The 21,601-nt window shown below is 29.9% G+C and overlaps 1 protein-coding gene across 1 annotated transcript; it reads left to right on the forward strand.

Moving 5' to 3' along the window:
* The first annotated feature begins 10,023 nt into the window (after positions 1 to 10,023).
* Positions 10,024 to 11,718, forward strand: LOC129305466 (zinc finger BED domain-containing protein RICESLEEPER 1-like). The gene is made up of 2 exons (XM_054945490.1): positions 10,024 to 10,212; positions 10,705 to 11,718. Exons 1-2 carry the CDS (start codon positions 10,024 to 10,026, stop codon positions 11,716 to 11,718), a joined length of 1,203 nt encoding a protein of 400 aa, XP_054801465.1.
* The last annotated feature ends 9,883 nt before the right edge of the window (positions 11,719 to 21,601 follow it).

Here is a 21,601-nt window from a genome sequence, read left to right on the forward strand (position 1 = left end):
AACAATAATTTTTAACTTTAAATGAGCATAACACAAGCCAAGACAATGTCGTTTCTAAGAGTTCTGGTAGGGGAACATGAGGCATTGTCACCGTTCAACTAGGAAGAAGCAATTATTCTAAACATCGTAGATGGTGTAAAGAGGAAGAGGTCATCAGTTCTTTCTTTCTTTCTTTGTTTTTTTTTGTACTCATTTCATCTTCGTCAATGATTGTAACCTAATAAAAATTATTTTTATTCATATTTATATGACATTAAAATAAATTTTATGTCCAAATAATTTTTATTCGTTTTATGTCATAGACGCTTGACATAAAATGAATGGTCTCCTCCTCCATTGTGATATGGGACCATATTCATTTCGTCTACGACGATGATGGTAACCTGATTGGGCACATTTAGGATCCGTGATGATCTACACTGACAATGATAAGAGGTCATTCTCAGAACGAGCATTTCTTTTTCTGGATTTTTTATCATCTTGTTATATTTACGTTTCTTTTTCATATTCTTGTCCATTCAAGTATATGCCATGTTGAGATAGAGATTTATTATGTTAATATATGCTTTTAGACATGTGCTATCAAAATCTTCTAGTAACTTGATACCACTTATATAATAGTGATTAGATTAGAAGTGATGGATAAAAAATGAAAAGGAGAATAAATGGATTATTAGGACCAAAATGACGCATCATCTTAAAATTGTTAATCATGACATAGTCTTTACAACCTGATTTTGTTCCTAAACCATTTAGTTTTTCTTACATAATGTCACATTTTAAACCACTTACTAACACATATATAAATAAGCTCAGTTTCGGCAGGGTGCACTTAAAATCTCTGTCTCCACCATGCTTATCACTTGAGAAAAAAAAAAAAAAAGTCACCCCAATGTTTGTGTTGGAAAAAAACAAGGTTGTCTTTCCATTCGAGGAAAACCAAGAAATTATTTGGGAGAATTACTTGGAGATCACATACAAGACGATTAAATTATAGGGCAAAAGGTTAAAAATATTCAAGAAGTCTTCAATTAAAAATATCCAATAATTTAAAGTGAAAAGAACTGTATGAGTATTTATAAAATTATTTTTTCAATACATTTATAACCAAATGTAACCTTTAAAAATCAACAATGTTGACCATTAAGTTTTGAATCTGAAATTTAACAATTTTAAATGACCGAATTTATGGAAGGAAAGCATTCATGTCAGTGAAAAGAACTTATATATGAATGATCACGTATGAATATGGGACATTCAATATGTCTGTTGATTGATGAGGCCTTCTCAATGTCTTCATCTTGATACTTAGTCACCCACCAAGAAAATCAGAGAAATCATCTTATATATGCAAATTTCAGTGTATATAATTTTCTTGATAAACTTTATCCATATAACTTATTAGCATTATTTATAGTGCATGGTGATTTTTCCACTTTCTGAACTTTTCATATATATGAATTGATAGAGTGAGAGGAATGGTAGAGATTAGAACAACACACACTTAAATTATACATTAACCATTGAAAGTGTTTGATTTTCATGGAACAAATTTAATTGAAAGATGAAATAACATAAAATTTAAAAATAAATTTGAAGCGGCCTCAAATTATGCTAGTGAGAGGGGAGATTCTCTCCTTTTCTTTCTCAACCGTTTCCTAATTTTTAACCATTAGGTCAAGATCATTAGATGGTCCAAATTAGATCTCTAATAAAATAGTTTATTTTATTTTGAGTGTATTTTTTAGTTGTTAATATTAAATTTTAACAGTTTAAAGCTTATTATTTATATTTTTATAATTAAAAATTTTAATAATAATTTTATGAAAAATTAAATTTGAACTATCTAAATCTTTAATCAAATGATTATGGAAAAGAAAAAGAAGGAGAGGGGAAGGAAATGAATACGAGAGAATTCCCTCCCGAAAGGGAGGTCGGTGTTGATAAAAACATTAGGTTTTCAGAGATCGCTTTGGTCAAAAGAAAGATAAGGAAGAGTCTGTCAAAATAATAAACACGTTGATGATCAAAATATGGAGAATTTCAATAAGATCCCATAATCACGATTATTTAAATTTAAAAATTCTTAAATTTTTTAAATTTTAGTGTAGTTTATAAGTACTGATTTAAAATTAAACTTTTAAAAAATAATAAAATTATCATTTATTTAAATTAATCTCAAAACTGTCCTACTTTATTTATTTATTTTATTTATTTATTTACTTATAAAATATTGTTAATTGTGAAATTGTGTTATAAAATTTGAGGATTTTAAATTTAAATAAGTATGGTAAAAAATCTTTGTTAAAATTATGCGATATAATCTTCTAATATCGAAGAAATTATATACACACCCACTTAAAAAGGCAGCCATGGCTAGGGTTGTGAGTTGTGACGCTACTAACAAAAAAGGGCAAAAAAAAAAAAAAAAAGAGGAAAACATACGTAGAATGAGAGTAACTGCTTCGTAAAGAGGCTTGGCTTTATTCCTCGAGGCTTTCCTTAAAGAAGCATTCGCTACACCCCAACAAAATATGGATCCAAATTTAATATTTTATTTTTTATTTTTATTAAAAAAAAAATATAAAAATATAAATTTTTTTAAAAAACCTTGTTACCAATTTAAATAATCGAGATTTAATATTAATAGTTCAAATTTAATATTTAATTTTTTATAAATTAATTATCCAGAGAGATATACTCTAAACAATGCAGATTTAATATGAATAGTTTAAATTTAATATTAAAAATTAATCATCTAGATATCGTTTGAAAAGTGCAAATATATATTAAAAATTTTTTTTGAAAAAATATTTAAAAAATTATAAATTAAATATTTTACATCAAAACGTGCATTTGAATAATCAACTTATAAAAATTGTAAAAAAATTAAATATTAAATTTAGACAATTAATATTAAATCTAGACTATTTAAATTGGTAAAAATGTATTTTAAAAAATTTATAATTTTTTATTATAATAAAAATTAAAAAATAAAATATTAAATTTAGACCAATCAAAAACTAATATGAACAATCCAGATTTTGTAGGGGGCGCAACAGATGCGTCGGAAGAGCAAAGCCAAGTGCTTAATTAGGTACCACAACCATAGACTCTCTCAAGTTAATCCTGCTTTCCTAAGTTACTTACAATTTGATTTTTTTTCATTCATTGACAATTTTTTCCCCAGTTCAACTTTATTCTCTCTTTTAATTTTTTTCTGTCGCATAATTCTATCAATAAAAAAAATCTATCTATTAAATGTTATAACTATTTTTGAATAAAATAAACGCTGCAATTTTTTTTGGCAAGGGGAAAGGTGAAAGAACATGATGAAGAAATGAGATTAAGAACATGCTTCCTTTTATTATATAAAATATTGGTAATTACTTCATAATTAAAAAAAATTAGTTGAAACCTAATTTTTTTAAAAAAATTATATCTTTTTAATTATATTCTTATTAAATTCTCTATATTAGTGCTATAAGAGTGATAATTAAAATTTTAATGGACCAATTTTTTCAAAATGAATAATAAATAAAGCAAGGGTATACTTTAAAATTTTTAAAACTATCCATAATCCTATATTTCAAACCAAGTAAATTAAAGTTTTTGAAAAATGTCCTTTATATTAGGAAGGAAAAAACATACATACTTAATACTAAACACTTAAAATACTTGTTTTCAAGTAAATCAAGATGCATAAATGTTTTATAAGTTATTTGTTTTATAACATTAACATACTCTTATTATTAATATTATTAACACATTCAAGTTAATCTATCTTGATTTTATGGTATAAAAGTATATTAAATGTAGGGATAATGAAACATTTAGAGTCGTTGGTTTTTTGTTGTTAGAATTCGTTTTGTAATATATTTTCATATTATTTTTCAAAGCAACATAAAATAAAAATTTGTTTGATTATATTAATTTAAAAATATTTTAAAATTAAAAAATAAATTGATAGTAATAGTTGCAGGAAATTAATGGTTGTAATTTGTGATAGAAATTAATCAAGCTAACTATATCATATAGCAATCAAATGTAGTGTGTTTTGAAAGCTTAAAAAAAAACTCTAAAATGTTTCCATTTTTTGTTTTTGAAAACAAAAAATATGGCCGTTTTGAAAGTAATTAAATCCATAACACTTATCTAAACAAATTTTTTAATTTTTTAAAAAAGATAAAATGGATTTTAGAAATAGAAACCAAATAGGTCCTTGGTCTCTTGACTTTGTCTTCATAATCAATTTGATTCTTTTAAGTTTAATTTTTATTAATTTGGTTCATTATATTTATCTCACTTATCATTGGATCCTTATTGTTTTAATAAGAGGTAATCTATAATAGAATATTAATGACAGTCAAGTAGATTAATAAAAGAAGTTTCATTATTTGAATAAAAATATTCTAAAAAACTAAAGAACAAAACAAAGTGTAAGAGATCAAGCGGGTGTGATATAGCTGGTAGTGATTTGGGCCCCTTAAGTATCATTTCAGGGTTTAATTTTTGAAGATGTGTATAGAAAACATCACTTAAAAAAGGATAACTCCTTAAATAATACTTAAATTACTCGAAGGATTAATCTCATGATTGCTAGTTATAGAAAACTCTTGGGAAACAAAAAAAAACATAACATAAGAGACTAATAAAAAAAATTAAGCTGATTAGAGGGTTAATTTATTCGTATTTAACTATACATGTATGTTAAGTCATCAAAATATTTTGAGAGGATTGAGAGCTTTCTCATTTCAATTTGTAAAATACAATTGAAGTGCTTTCTATTTATAACACAAATATATTAATTTAATTAAATAAAATATACAAAGTAATAATAACTGCAAGATATTATGGTAATTGAAAGATATTGAAGAATTTGAGATAATGAACATCCACAAAATATTCTAATATTCATAACATACAATTTGTTGAAATTTACTTCAATTATTAATTTATTCTATCAAATTTGATAAGATAGAGTGGATTTTGATCTTGAAGTTATCTACGCATAAGATAGAGTGAATTTTGATCTTATCCACACATAAGATAGAGTAAATACTGAAGTTGTTCACATAGAAATATAAGGCGAACCTTAAAAATTACTACATAAAATACAAAGTAAATTCCAAAATTATTTACATTATTCAAAATGCCTATTATTATGAATCTTGAAGTTATTCATATAAAAATATAAAGTGAATTTTAAAGATATTCACATAGCTTAAAATGGAGCTTGAAGTTATACACTCACACGGAATAATGTAAAAAATATTTACATTCAATCATTTATTTATTTAAATATCCTACAATCAATTTCTTATTTTTAATTCATTGTTCATATATATAATTTGTTTAGCTATCTACATATATACTTTTTAGAGAAGTGGATTATGAAGTTATCCTCACATAACATGAAATAGATTCTGAAGTTATTCATATAAAATATAAAATCAATCATAAAATTATTCATATAAAATATAAAGTGAATCCTGAAGCAATTTACATAAAAGATATAATGGATTCTGAAATTATTCACAGCACTTAAAGTGGATTCTGAAGTTATTCATATAAAAGATAAAGTAAATCATGAAGCTATCTACAAAACTTAAAGTTAACCCATAAATAAATTTTAAAAATATCTATATTTAAATATTTATTTTTTCTACAAATTTTTTTTATATTTTATAATCGAGAATTGTAACTATCATATCTCAATTAGTTTACTTTATTTGTTCGAATCATATCTCAATTTTCTATTTCTGATTATATGATAATCTAAAATTACCAGCGTTATTAATATATATTGCACGACAGTTGGGTCCTTCTTCTGAATTTCTAATATATACATATATATAAAGTGTTATATGTATAGCGTGGCTTCATTATACTTGTTTACACACACACACACACACACACACACACACACACACGTATCTTGTTTTTATTTTCTTTTATTTACTTCTCGTTAATATTTTTGCAATAAGATGATTAATAGTCATATTATTTTGATTATATGATTAGATGGACTAAAGCCACAGAACTTAAAATTTTTATTATTTCATAAACGACCAATTTATAGTTATAATAAATTACAAGGCCAAAAGTCATATTTAATTTGTTATTGTATGGCCAAAAATCATATTTGATTTCATTATTATATGGTTAGAAGGCATATTTAATTTTATGATTATATGGCAGAAACCATATTTGATCTTGTGATTATATGCAAGAAGCATATTTGATTTTATGATTATATAGTCAAAAGCCATATTTAATTTTAGGAAAAATTAATCTTTTAGTCATTCAACTTTTAACTCACTTGTAACTCAATCCTTCAATTATGACTCGCTACGACTCAGTTCTTCAACTATAACTCGTTGCAACTCAATCTCTCAACTTTTGATTTACCTATAACTCGGTCCTTATTTTTTAATTTTTTTTAAATTTTTTTGTCAAATAAGAGGGGTAAAAAATGCTCATATATTATTTTAAAATATCCTCTTCTTATTCATTAATGTGAGATAGAAGTTAACATGAAAAAAAAATTAACAAAAGTTAAGGGACTAATTTGTAAGTGATTCAAAAGTTGAGGGACTGAGTCATTAGGCGAGTTATAGTTGAGGGACTGAGTCACAGCGAGTCATAGTTGAGGGATTGAGTTATAAGTGACTTAAAAGTTGGAGGATTAAAAGATTAATTTTTCCTTAATTTTATAATTATATGATTATAAGTTACAGTTAATTTTGTTATTATATAGTCAAAAGCTACGTCATTTTTATTATAATTATTTTGTGAAAGGATAATGTTACAATCCTAATGATTGATATAAACTTTGTGGAATTTCGGTGGAGATTTTGATTATTAATTCAGTGTTTTAACTATCACAATTCTAAAGGCCAATAGTTTAAAAGAAATTCTTGAGTTTAAGAAGTTATTTTTTTATAATCCTAAATATTATAGTCAATAGAGTTTATATTACAAAACAATATGGCCGATAGTTATACAGATACATTGCCTATTGTTTATTGAACTTGAGAAAAGTGTTAGGAAAATGTTCATGAATGGCTATGAAAAGTAATTATAACAATAAATATATGAAAATATTTATATATAAATAATTCTAATTATTTTATTGAGAAAATTTATTTCAAGAAAAATTCTATTGGTGTTTGGAAATTAATTTTGAAAGAAATTACATATGAATGATCTTCTCATGAAAGAATTCTCTAGAAGGAGGTGAGCAAGTGAACATATTTTTCTTTTCATTAAATTCTTTAAATATATGTCCATATAGTCGATTTGTTGATTTTTCTTATAATGATTATAGTAAACGATAAATTTTAATTTACTTAGAATAAATAATGATTATAATTTGATATTTAAATTTGACTATCATTATGATGAATGATTGTAAAAGCTAGAAATGAACAACAAGAGTTTCCTAGTATCATTTATGATTTAGTTCCAGAAGAACTTATGAAAACCTGAACCATTTTATTATTAAATAAAAGATATACAATGAAAAAAATAATCTCTATAAATAAATTTAAAGATTAACTAATCCTTCATTTAGAAAATAAGTGGTGTTGTTATTGTTGCATCAAGAAGGACAAAATTGACAAAGGCTTTCAAGGAATTTTCGTACTCACAAAGAAAAATTTATTTATGATATTCTTGAGTTTCAAATAAATTATTAAATTTCAAATATTTTGTCATATTAATTATTGAATGTCATATTAAAATTGTAATTTTAGCTAGAAGTTTACAATAATGATAGAAAACATTGTCATAGTAAACCGGAAGTTTACTTTTGATTTGGTCTAGTATACCATAAGCGTGCTGATATTATCTGGTATGATTGGTTAGATCATCTATTGATGCAAACTATTATTGAGAATTCACAATAATATCATTTGAAGAACCAATAAATTCTTCCTAACAGCTAACATGTTATATATTTAAAGAATTCTCAAATGCTGCTTAAAGAATATTATGAGATTATTACTAGCTATGATTGGCATTGGATCCCGGACATTTATGAAATATATTAAGTTGATATGAGCTCATATAGGCACCCTGTGAACTATGCAAAGATATAATGAAAATACATTTACAAGATGATCACATGCATGCATATTAATCAATTCACAACTTGAAGTTTGTGAGGAAAAATTATGTAATGTGCACATTTTTTAGCTTAGTAATTGAGATTATTTATTTGAAAATGCTAGTGATTTCATATTTCAGGTTTCAATAAATTTTAATATGAAGTAAAGTGTAATGTCCACCTTGACATTACCAGGACAACACACACGCATTATTATGATAACTCGGATTAAATAAAATCCTCAGAAAAAGTTGCCACAACTCAAGTGTTTAAAGATAATTAGTTAAAACATTGGGATATATATTGTTTAAGCTCAAACTATGGTTAAAAATCGATTAAGAGCAAATACGGAAGCATGAAAATCAATTCACTTCAAAACAGACTAAAACAAATTATTTTGCCTTTATCTGGTTTGTCCGCCGTGGTGGATGGCACAGAGGGAAAAATCCCTTATAGTAGGGCTGAACAAAGAAACTTCAGACCCGGTCTGTTTGGTTCGACCCAGTGTGACTCGGTCCTAAAAAAATGAACCCGAATAAAAGACTGGACTAAACGGGTCAGACTACACAAACGGGTTAGACCAAACTGGAGACTGCTCTTTTGGACCAATTAGTCTGGCCCGGTCCAGGTTTTTTTTAATATTAAATATTAAATAATTATATTATTTCCACAAAAATCAATTATGCAGACTCTGTGACTCATGAGCTCAGACTCTCAGTAGTTAGTCAGTAGTATAGTACCCTCACCTCACGCCTCACAGCTCACGCTCCCTACTCACGCGCATATGCCTCAAATTCGATCTCTGAAGTCTGAAGTTTGTCTGAGCTGAGCACCTCAAGTCATTTCTCTATTTTGCTTGCCAGTTGCTGTCACTGTACATCTCTGAAGTTTCACTCATCTCTCTGCCTCTCCTTGGTCAGCTGTCGCCCAGTTTCTCCTCAAGCAGGAAGTCGAAGAAGAACATCGCGATCGCTTGACTATTTCACTTAACCTTCTGATTTACCGTGCATTTTCCTCCTTCTTCTTTGACGACGGCGTTGGCAGCTGAAAGGTATTCATATTTTGTGGTTCTTCTTCTGGTTTTGCTTACTCCGTTTCTAGTTTTTCTTCACTCGGCCTTCTGATTTATCGTGCATTCTGGTTTTGCTTGTTTGGTTTCTGGTTTTTCTTGCTTTGTTTCTAGCTTCTCCGACGAGTTCTATTCTATTTTCGCATGCTTCTATTTTGTTACTTCTCTCTTTCTGGTTTTGTTTGATTTTCGTTGAGGTTGGTACAGTGAGAGATGCAATATTGTTAAGAGCTTCATTGTTTGGTTATAGTTAAACCTACAGTGAAAGAACAAGATGTGGGCTGTTCAAGAAAGCCAAGAAGTGGGTAGGTGAAAGTGCTTGTCTTTGACTATATTATTCCCATAATTTGTTTCTAAATCGTCTTCGTCAACAATCCCTGTTCTTCCTTCTATTTGGGTTGAGGATTTTCTCAGAATTCATCCTACAACTAGGGTTTTGGGGTGTTTTTTGTTCGGTTTTATTGCTTTATCAGGATTCAGAAGCCTCGTAGTTTGGTTGATTCTTGATTTTCTCATAATTCACGAGAACTTAATCTTTGAAACATTGTCTTTCTTGCTTGACAGTTGCTGCATATGATATATTTGTGGATTATTAGATTATCTGTGCTTATAATATTAATTGTTGCATTTGATTTGCCAGTGATCAACTGATCATGACAAAGAAGTGGCTCTGTATATGATATATTTCTTTGAGAAAATTCTGACTCTATATTTGTGTTTGTGATTTTATAAGTTAACATTGTGTCTTGTTTTTCATGTTAGAGACATGGTGGATGAAACTTCTGCATCTGCTAGTATTGACCAACCCTTGCCAACACAATTAATTGGTTCTAGTTAAAATAAAATGCCACCTCCTACTGGACCAACTCCACCAACTCCTCCTCCTGTAGCTGTTGATCCTGCCTCTAACCTTGCACAAGATTGTGGTCCTGAGAATGTGAGAAGAAAGAAAAAAGAGCCTGAGAAGAAAAGTAAACAATCACAAGTTTGGGAGCATTTTGTGAAGTTACCTTTGGAAGAAAAAAATGGAGAGGTTAGAGCTTCTTGCAAATACTGTCATGCAACTTATGCTTGTGACCCAAACAAGCATGGGACAACATCATTGAAAAGGCACTTTCCAAAATGTCCTAAAAACCCACATAAGGCTACCACAATACCAAAGCAATTAATGTTGAACTACATGACGCCAAGTGGGCAAGGAGGGGGCTTAGTTTCTCATGTTTTCAACTAAAAATGATGTAGAAGGACATTGGCTGAATTTGTTATTTGTAATGAGATGCCATTCAGGATAGTTGAGAAGTACGGGTTTAGAAACTTTGTGAGAGAGATGGAACCAAGATTTTGAATTCCTTCGTGAATAACAGTTGCTAGAGATTGTTGGCAACTATACCTTGGAGAAATCAAGATGTTGAAGCAAGTGTTGAAGAAGTCTGCAAATCATGTTTGCTTGACAACTGATTGCTGGACATCTACTCAAAATTTCAATTACTTATGCCTTACTTGTCATTTCATTGATCCTGAGTAGAAGTTGCATAAGAGGATATTAAATTTCTGCATGATTGAGAATCATAGGGGTGACACAATTGGAAAGACAATTGAGAAGTGTCTATTAGAATGGGGAATTGAGAAGGTGTTTACCATAACAATGGACAACGCATCATTTAATGACACGGCTTTGTCTTATTTGAAAAGAAGGCTTAGGAATTGGAAGGGCATGGTTTGTGGGGGTGATTACCTTCAATTGAGATGTTGTGCACATATTCTTAACTTAGTGGTTAATGATGGGTTGAAGGAGTTGAAGAATAGCTTTGATGCTATCCGCAATGCAATTAAATATGTTCTTTCTTCTCCTGCTCGTCTCCAAAAGTTTAAAAGTGTTGCTGAGTTGGAGAAATTGGACACTACTAGCCTTGTTTGCCTTGATGTCAATACTCGGTGGAATTCAACTTACTTGATGTTGGAATCTGCTTTGAAGTTTCAAAAGGCTTTTGAACGCCTAGAAGATGAAGATGAAGATTATATGGGGCAATTCATTGGAGGCACTAAGCGTGAAGGCCCTCCTGAAGCTAGTGATTGGAACAAGGCACGTGTCTTTCTCAAATTTTTGAAGGTATTCTATGACATAACTTTGATGTTTTCAAGTTCACTAAATGTTACTTCTAACACTTGTTTCCATCAAATTGCTCTTATTCATGAGTTGTTGGAAGATAACATTGTGAATGTTGATCCTTTGCTTATGGAAATGTCCCTAAGTATGAGAAGCAAGTATGAAAAATATTGGGGTCAAACAGAGAATATGAATCCTTTACTCATTGTAGCGGTGATTTTGGATCCTCGGTACAAGCTTGCTTATGTGAATCATATATTTGAGCAGCTTTTTCCTGATCTTGAAGTTTGCATGGCCATAAAAATTAAGATCAAAGATGTCTTGTACTGCATATTTAATGAGTATTCTAAAGGACTAGGGACTAGTACCCCAAGCAATGCTTCTTCTTCTATAGTTCTAGGATCATCAACATGTTCAATACTTGAAGGCTAAGGGGGTATAGATCCAGATCGCAGGTGGTTAGCATCTCAGAAAAGAAAAACCTCATCAGACCCATAATCAGAATTAGATAAATATCTTTCATCTAATTCCACTAATGATACCCCTGTTGATGATGATTTTGATATATTAGCATGGTGGAGAGCCAATTCTAGCAAATACAAGGTTCTTTCTATGATGGCACATGATGTCTTGGCTGTTCCAGTGTCTACAATGGCCTCTAAATCAGCCTTCAGCACAGGAGGACGTGTAGTGGATTCTTATAGGAGTTCATTATCACTAAAGATGACTGAAGCACTTATCTGTGCTCAAAATTGGCTGATTCCTGGACAATCCATCTCTGAATTTGCATCCATGCTTCAAGAATTTGATAATTTTCAGGAGACCGAGGGTGTGGTGAAGACTGGTATGTGTTGCAATGATGATATTAACTATTTATATTTTATATGAATTATTATATGTTTCAGTTGTTTTTGTTTTTTTTATTTGTGATGTAATGCCATTGACTATTTATATTTTATATATTTTTTCAGATCTTTCCAATGTTACTGATGTTGGAGAGGATGGTTGTGTGAGCGTCATTTGATGTTGTATGGCGCTTATATTTGTTAACTTTCAAACTTTTAGATATTTTGAATATATTTTGGGCACATCTCACTAACTTTTTGTTATGTGAAGAAGCATGATGATAGTTTGATAGGTTAATGCTTGTTTTTTGGCTAGCTAGCTATATCATGTCATGTGGTTAGCTAGAATATGTGGATAGTCATTTTTTTGGATAGACTATAGAGCTTGATAATGAAATGTTGAATTGTTGATTAAGTAGACTATGGTGAGATGTATATATTTTGAATATGAATATATTAATAAGTTTATTACTTGGTACTTATCTAGCATGCATGTTTGAGGGGGTTGACGAGAGTTGGAGGTAACAAATAGTACCATAAACGTGTGGCGAAGATGATGTTTGGATTAGCATTTATGTAGTCATATGGGTCTTTCAATTTTTTCTTTTAGTGTTCCATTTTTTTAGGGAGAGTTAGATTCAAGAGACTGGACTGGTCCAGTAACCCGGTGGACCAAGTCCAACTCAATTTAGGTCCTGGGTCTAACATGACCGGACCAGTCTTTGGACTGAAAATTCCAACCCGGTCTCCATTCAAACTAGACTTCAAGTTGGCATCCAACCCGGTCCAGTCCAGTATTTGTGCAGCCCTACCTTATAGGTCTCTTACACCGCGGCGCGCACCTGCTGTCATGATAGTAGATTGCTATCATGACTTTTTTTCGAACTTTTAAAGTGCGTCGTTTCGCTATCCGATATTTGATTTGAGTAATTCAAGTGTCCACACAAAGCTCTTTGAGCTCTCTAGCTAATGACACTAGTCTTACACTTAAACAATCACCCTTCTAAAAGATGGACACCTGAATCTAAAATGATTTGTTTTCACAACAAAACACATACTATGGTGTCCAACTCACAATACACAATGCTATTAGCCTCAGAGACACCTTGACCACCTCAAATGGACCACACACTACATAACAATCCATTCATATTACACAATTAAGCAATCGCGCTCAAAATGACCACCAAACCTCCATTGGATAAAAACACAATGGGGTGGGCAAAATTCAACACATCAATCAATTGGTCATTTTGACACTCAAAACACTTGAAATATATATATATATATATCACTTGTAAATATAACTTGGCCAAGCATACGCTTAATCAATACATCAAACTTGGACTAAGATATAGACACTTATCACAAGATTCACACAAGTATGCCATGTTCTAAAGTTGGCAATATTTAGTGACAATATTCATTACAAAACCAAAAAGGAGAAAGGGAAGAGCTATACTACAATGCTCTTTACTCTTCAGATGCTCCTTCCTTTCCCTTACCCTTACCGGAACTCTCACCTGTAAAATATAATCACAGGGTGAGTTAAACATCTCAATAACCCATATAGCTCATTAAATGTTTATTACTACAAATAACCATGAAAAAGTATCAAAGCCATAGTAATAACAAGCATACCATAATTATGAGATATATGTATCTCTTCTCAACAGAACACATAGTTTTACACTAGTATGATCATCTAACCCCCGAACCTCCTGTAATAACCTAGAAAAGAAAATAATAAAATAATATTTAATTTAAAATTTACAATAATGTAAGTTAAATATATTTTTATATTTTTGGGACAAAATTATCAAGGCAAGCTGATGGTGTAATGGCAAGTATCTTGAGATTAAAATTATGGTGTCAGGTTCGATTCCTACAACGGCAAGAGTGGGAATTTTTTCTTTCTTTTGACTTTTCAACTTTTGTAAAATTACCATAAGGTCCTTGGCCCATCAGATTTATTTCTTCCCCTGATCCAATTTTGGCATTTTACGAGAGCCGAGAGAAGGAGAATCCAGAACTTCCGGCCTTAGCTCTTCTTGAATTCCACCAGCGTTCTCCATCCATATTCCTTTTCAGTCTTCAACATCACCGGCGTGAGTGTGCTAGAGAGCGTCATCCATCACTGCTGCCGTGAAGTTCTCCTCTTCCCTGCTCTGTCGTCCTTCAGTTCAACTCCTGCATGTGCGCTTGAGTTGGTTGCTATTAGTTCTTCTTCTTTCTTTTCCGCTAGTCAACTTGTTGTCGTCGACAGGTGCGATAGCTCCGTCTGCCATTGTTGTGAAATTTTACTGTGAGTTTTCTTCCCTTGGTTGTCTTTGTTCGCTGTTCATGCATGCCATTGTTCTTTCTTCTTCTTTCTTGATTCTGGCTGCCAGAAATAGTTATCTTCTGTCTGACTACAGTGATTCATCGTACGAGGTTTCTTTCTTCTTTCTCTGTTCAACGTGATAGATTTGTTCTTCCCCTTTTCCTGCTTTGCCATGTTTAATATAAGGTGGGAGATTTCAATCCTTCACTTCTTCACTGTTCTTTGTATGCTATTTGGTTGATTGTGATTTTTTTATTATTTCCATTGCTGTTGTGTGAGTTATGAGGGGACAAATGCATTTGATCCACATCTTAAGTTTTGGAATCTGATTTTTAGTAGATAAATCCACTCACGCCAGAACTAGAAAAAGGAGGAATTAGATTTAATTTTCTTGAAAGAGTAACTGATATTTTTTTTTTGTTAAAGGATTGGAATTGGGTTCGGTTGATTAATTTCAATGTCAATATTGTAATTTGTGGGAGATGAGATGAAAAAGAGAAGAGGCTTGGTATTAGTTTGAGAATTAATGCATGATAAATGTTCGATAAAATGCTTGTTAGGAGAAGATTTTTTGAATATGTATTTTTGGAGATTTTATTGATTCTTAAGAGAAGTTTGTCTAGTTTGAATGTTATTGATCCATGAACTTGAACCTTGCAAAGGAATTTGATTATGAAGTTAATAAGTAAGTTAAATTCTTGGGAACGGTAGAGTTATTGATAAATTACTAAACAAGATATTTAAGGTTAGAAAGTTTTAATTGAATAATTGGAAGCAATGCATTTGAGGTACTTGAGGCAAGCCTAAGAGATAATCATATTTTAAGTAAATAGATTGGTTTGGCTTGAGCAAGATTGAAGAAATTATAGGTATAAATGACAATAATTGGATAAATTTTAATAGATGAATTTTGGTATTTGGAATTTTGAATGGTTGTAGTTGATTGAGATTGTGTTAGAAGTGAAAAGAAGTTTTTATAAATTATAGGAAATTAATTAAAGTTTTAATTATTTATATTCTTATAGGATGTGCGAAAAAAGGGAGGATCTTGATAGGAGTTAAAAGGCCAAAACCTTTAGAATTTGAGAACGTTGCAGGTAAGTGGATAGCATTCCAATTAATTTTTTTCAGTCAAATCTCCTCTGCTAAAATATTACGTCTTTTTGCAAATCATTTTAATAGCAATAATGTGATTATTGGATATTTGTTGGTTAAAATTGCTTTACTTTGAGAAATTATTTTTACCAGATTTGAAATGCTATTTGATCAATTAAAACAAGTTTGGAATTTGATTATAAAATTTTTATTTATCAAATATTGAATTGATACAGAAAATGGTTCATGTGAGTTTGACATTGCAAATAAAAATTTTATTTAACAATGATTATTTTCTCGCATGTTTGAAAATGAATTTCAAGGGGATTTTATACAGAACACTAGTTGCTAACGACAGTTCTGTTAGCCCTTAGTGCGCCATAGTACACCTAGTTAGTAGGGTGTTTATAGGAGGTGTTAGCCCCGTGCGATAGCCTACGCATGTGGAACGGAGGGATGGTTATTCGTGAGCATCGTACTCATGTTTGTTTCGTGGCATAAGCCGCGTTTGGTTATTTACCCTCATAGATTGTGTGTCCACGTTTACTTCGTAGCTTCGGTTGTGTTTGGTTATTTAGCCTCGTGGATTATGTGTTTACGTTTATTTCATGGTATAAGCTTCGCTTGGTTATTTATCCTTGTGAATTGTGTGTCCATGTTTGTGAATTTCTTTGATAAATTCCCAAAAAAATAAATTTTAAGTTGGTGATTTCATATTTAATGGTTTTCAATTAGTAAATATTGTTATTATTAATCATTATTTAATTATTTGATTTGTCAAGATCAAATGTTGAAGTTATTTTATCATTATTGATTTAAATGTTTTTGGTTATTAAAGTTACATAGATATTTTATTCTAAGTTAATCGATCTGCTTATAGTAAATTGCTTTCTCATGTGATTTATATAATTATTGTATATTATTCATTGTGATTTTATAAAATATTATGGTTGGGACATTATTCACTGGAAAGTTATTTTGACATCAGATAGTGTAGCTGACAATGTACGTCCTGCTTTCTAATAAGGAATTTTTGCTGAGCTTGGTAGAGATTTGTTCTATAAATATTTCCTATTGATGTAAATATAAATTTATGAATTATAAAAAAAATGAATGAACGATTAAGGGCTTCACATAGACTATAGTTAGGGTCCTAAATCCTTTTGTTATATTGTCTATCTGTTGTTGCAGAGTAAAGCGTTGTTCTGTTGGGTATAAATTGTAAAATTTTTGTTGTAGAGATTTCGGAAGGTCTTACTTACAGGTGAGGTGCTGTCAAAATAAAAAAAATTTAATATTTTGATTATCTAAAAAAATAAAAAAATTAATGTATATAATCAAGCTGACAGTAAGTCTTATGCATTAATTCAAAATTTTCCTTAATCGTGGTTTTAAAAGATGTGTGTTTAAGTGCACATCATATGCCGTTCACTCCCATACTTCGAGGGCGTGATACCTCCAATGCTCCCCGACATAAAACCATAGGCTCTCTTGATTCAACCACTTATTGACCCGAGCACACTTTCAATAATAGAAATACCTGACTAAAGGTAATCTAACCTGCCTACGGACTATGATTTTTTCCTCTTCACACACTTATGATAGAGGCGTCGTTGACTCCTAACCACACCCTAACGAGCATTAAGAAGCTGCCAGACTGCTCGAATATCCCATGGTAACAGTCCTATATAATGCTACATCAGATGTCCCATATTGTCAGCTCGACCATATGAATTTTTCACTCACATACCTCTATACACACATATTTCCACATATCTCGGGTAAATTGCCACCCCCTATGATCATACTCTTTCACAAATTCTATCACTTTTCGTTACATTCCCACATCACAATCTTATATACATAGTATATATATATCAACTAAAATCGATAACCTTTTACCAATCAATTTTTCATGCTAAAATCATTTAAAATGTCACATTATGCATAAAACTCTTCAAAACCACAACTTTATCATTACAATTACTTTTACACAATTAAAATAGTTAATAAACACAATATACTATATAATTACCTTAACCCTTTGTCACACAAAAAGGGTTACCATGGACCAATATTAGTTTCACATGTTCTATATGCACAATAAGACTCGAGCAATGCTCAATCTATACTAATAAGTGATAATTGTCAATTATCACTCTGGATAACTCCGAATTCACCAGGTTTTAAGTGCTTAAAATACTCAAATTCTTTTTCTAATAATACCAACCATTCCCACACACTCTAACCATCCTATTAAACATTCCAATACACTAACTTCGCTAATCAATGTCCCACATTGTCTCAAAATTTTCAAATTATACTTATGGTTGTCCAAACCCTTACCAAAAATTTTCAATCACTACAAAACTCATAAATTAAGGTTAGAAGCTTGATTTAACTCTTCAAGATCTTAAATAAATCAATGGGTTCGATTTAAACCTAAGGGAACCGAAATCAAAGCCTCCATTATTCTAAATGTTCATATTTTTGCATAAAGGAGAGAGAAGAGGGAATGGTCAACTTACCCAATGGTGAATCAAGCTCCAAATGCCCTTAAAGTAGCCTAGGGATCGTGCCCTAGCAGACCACAAGCTCTCCTCTGTCGCTCTCTCATTTTTCTTTCTTCTCTCTTCTGTTTTCAGTCTATTTTTATGATCTGATAAGTGCTGATTTTACTTGTACACCGTGGCACATTGACATACCGGCCGTGGCGCATGGCACAGAAAGTCCCACAAAATTTTAAATTCTCTTCTATGCCATGGCCCGCTTGAACTGTAACACACCAAATTTTTTTTAAATAATTTAACTCAACCATAGTTAGGTTACAGCCACCCAACACATTTTTATATCAATAATTTCAATATAAAATATTTTATAATCGGCTTCAACTCACACACTATAACATTTCAGATAAATTTTTACCTCCCACATGCCATTAGGCTAAATCACATTTGTCCATCCTTATACTCCCAACAAGTAAACTAAATCACATTTGTCCATCCTTATACTCCCAACAAGTAAAATAAGCAATTTAATAAATTTTCAACACAAGCCAGTTATTTGGCCTTATAATCATGCCATTTTAACCAATCCAAAGAAAACCAAATATTAAAATTACAGTCATCCAAATTGTATCAAAAATAGAAATAGTTTAAAAGGCATGATTACATTTATATATTTATATAATTGACAATAAACAAAAAGCCCTAATATTGACAATATAACACATTATAAATTATAAATTAAATACCCAAAAGAGACAGTGGATCTATACCACTAAGCCTCTGGGACTCCTCCACGTGTCACTTGTGGCTCTTCTCCTGAAAATTGTTAACCACATAATGAGACTCAAAAATCCCAGTAACCAAAGTTAATTTATGATAGTGTATACAAACAGTTAAGTGTGTGCTTACTAAGTGAGAATTAAAAATAATATAATTCCAACAAATATAAGAAATATTATAATATACACAAACAACCATCCTTATATCCTCCATTAACCTTGAGCTGTAGCCCTCACTCGGTGCTAAATTACCCGGCCAAAGGTAGATTAGCCCGAGCCCTTACAAGCCACCTATTGAGCTCCAATAGGGGCGTACCACGTGGCACATAAATACAATAACAATAGCAAGTCTCCCAACACCTCCCACAATAATCAAACAAATTCATAATAATATTGCACAATATACAATATAAAAAAAATTCATAATTTTCTCAATAATCACCCAATTAACATGAAGTAACACTAATCATAAATTAAAAACATGGTTACCTCGTGTCTTTTTCAATAAATTATTCCTTAAAATTTCTCTCTCACCACAATCTTCACCAGTAATACAATCTACAAATAACATATTATTTATAAATATTAGTTTTAATTTTTGAAACTAATAAAATAATTCTAATAATAGAATTAAAAATATAACATAATTCCTAATCTCAATCTTAATACAAATCTAGAGTCAATACTATTAAGTAAAATTTTTAACTCCTCTTTTAATTATCAATAAACATTAATAATCTAAAAATCAACTTCTAAACTAATTTCTATTATCAAAATTTTTTTTTATTTCATAAATTCGTACCTAAAATACCCAAAAATTAAAAATTGAGTCTCTAGCTTAGAATCATAATCCTATAACCATAATAATTTATTTCTCATCCCAAATAATCATCTAAACCTCAATAAATCAACATATATTTTCAGATCTAGTTTAGAATTTGATCCATAAGCCACAAATTCAAAGATCATCAACAAATTTATACTCTAGAACATTTATTATACTACTGACAACCTCAAAAACCATATTTATTCAATATAAATTCATCTCTCTTCCAGATCTTAAATTTTCTACCACTACAAAATTAGAAACCAAAGAAGAAGGATGACTAAGAAAAAATTTTAGAACACTTACTTAGTCTTAAAAAGCTTAAAATCACACCTTAAATATCCTATTAAAAACTCTTACCTTAAAACCCAGCACCGACAAGCTTGCACACCGTCGCCCCCTCTGTTCGCGCACGAAGAGAAATGAAAAAGGGAGAAATGAAGAAACAAAGAAGGAGAGATGGGTTTTTAAAAAAAATACTGTGGGTCCCATATTTTTTAATTATTTCCTCTCTCTTCTTTTTTTTAATTATTATTATATAAATATAATCATTGCACCGGGGAAGAGCACTGAAAGCCATCTTGTTCTCTTCTTTCTTTCCTTCTTTCTCATACTTTTTATTATAATAATAATAATAATAATATTTTAATAATAATATTTTATTATTATTATTATTATTTTAATTATTTTTTTTATTTTTTTAATTTAGAATTATATCCTAAGTTAGATTTAATAATCATCTCCTACTAATTTGCTTACCTCTAAATATTTTTTTTAAAATTTCTATTTACAAAAAATTAACTATTAAAATTTAAATTGGGATGTTACATGAACCTCGACCTAACCCTCTTCTAAGATTGTCAAAGGATCCAAAAATCATATTAGTTTTCATAAACCTCGTTAAATAATAATTTATTTAAATTGATCAAATTATCCTTGAAAACACTGATAATTACTAATGAGAAAACTTAGGATGTTACGTAAAGTCTATTTGTCATAATAGTCTATTAAAATTATTTATGCCTAATGAGATAATTAGATCAATATTGGGAAAACAAAATTTTCCATAAAATATGCAACTTTGCATGTTATAACACTTATATGTATCAAGCAAATAAAGTATTGTGAATAACTCCTAAAATGGCTTTCTGACAAGAGCTAAATATATTTTATTGTGCGAACTCTACCATAGTTTAATAGATGTTCAAATAAAATTGGGAGGAGATATTGGGAAATATACTTTTTCTTTTCCTTATTTTTCTAAATGAAATAAAAGAATTTTTTTTATAGGGAAACAAATGAAGTTAAAAAGCTTATATTTCATGGTTTGTTATCCTAAAATGAGGTAGAGATAATGAATAGTTGGAAATTAAAATTGAATAAATGTATTTTTTATATATTATATAGATCCTCATATATATATATATATATATATATAGGAAGCAGAAGTTCATAAAATATTGCATGCATGAAATTTTAAAAAATAGATGCTAGAAGTAAATATTGACATAATGAAAATTATTGAATTCATGTTCTAATTGATAATGCTCCAAGATATAAAAAAAAAAAAGAATGAAAGGCAACTTGGTTTCAAAGAAAGAAAATCTTATAGAAAGAGAAAAGATGAGCATATAATGAAGATGCTCATATTAATGAGGCTAGCATTTTAAAAGAGATCAAGACATAATTGGCTTTAGATACCAAGAAGAGGATCAGGTACTTGATATCAATAAAGAGATTTTGAAAAGTTATGTTAATATGAAAAATAATCGAACCAAAAAGATTAAAGTTTTTGACAACATTTTTAATGAGAATGAAAAATTTGAATCAAATGAGGATCTTCATAGAATGTGGATACAAAGTTGATCAAATTAGAGAAAAAGATGCAATACAAGTAGAATTATATTCATTTGTTCATGATATGAAAGTTATGAACTTAT

Source organism: Prosopis cineraria, unplaced genomic scaffold (genome assembly GCF_029017545.1).
Source record: "Prosopis cineraria cultivar Desert tree isolate PC_DT_omini unplaced genomic scaffold, ASM2901754v1 PC3, whole genome shotgun sequence".
NCBI classification, from domain to species: Eukaryota; Viridiplantae; Streptophyta; class Magnoliopsida; order Fabales; family Fabaceae; genus Prosopis; species Prosopis cineraria.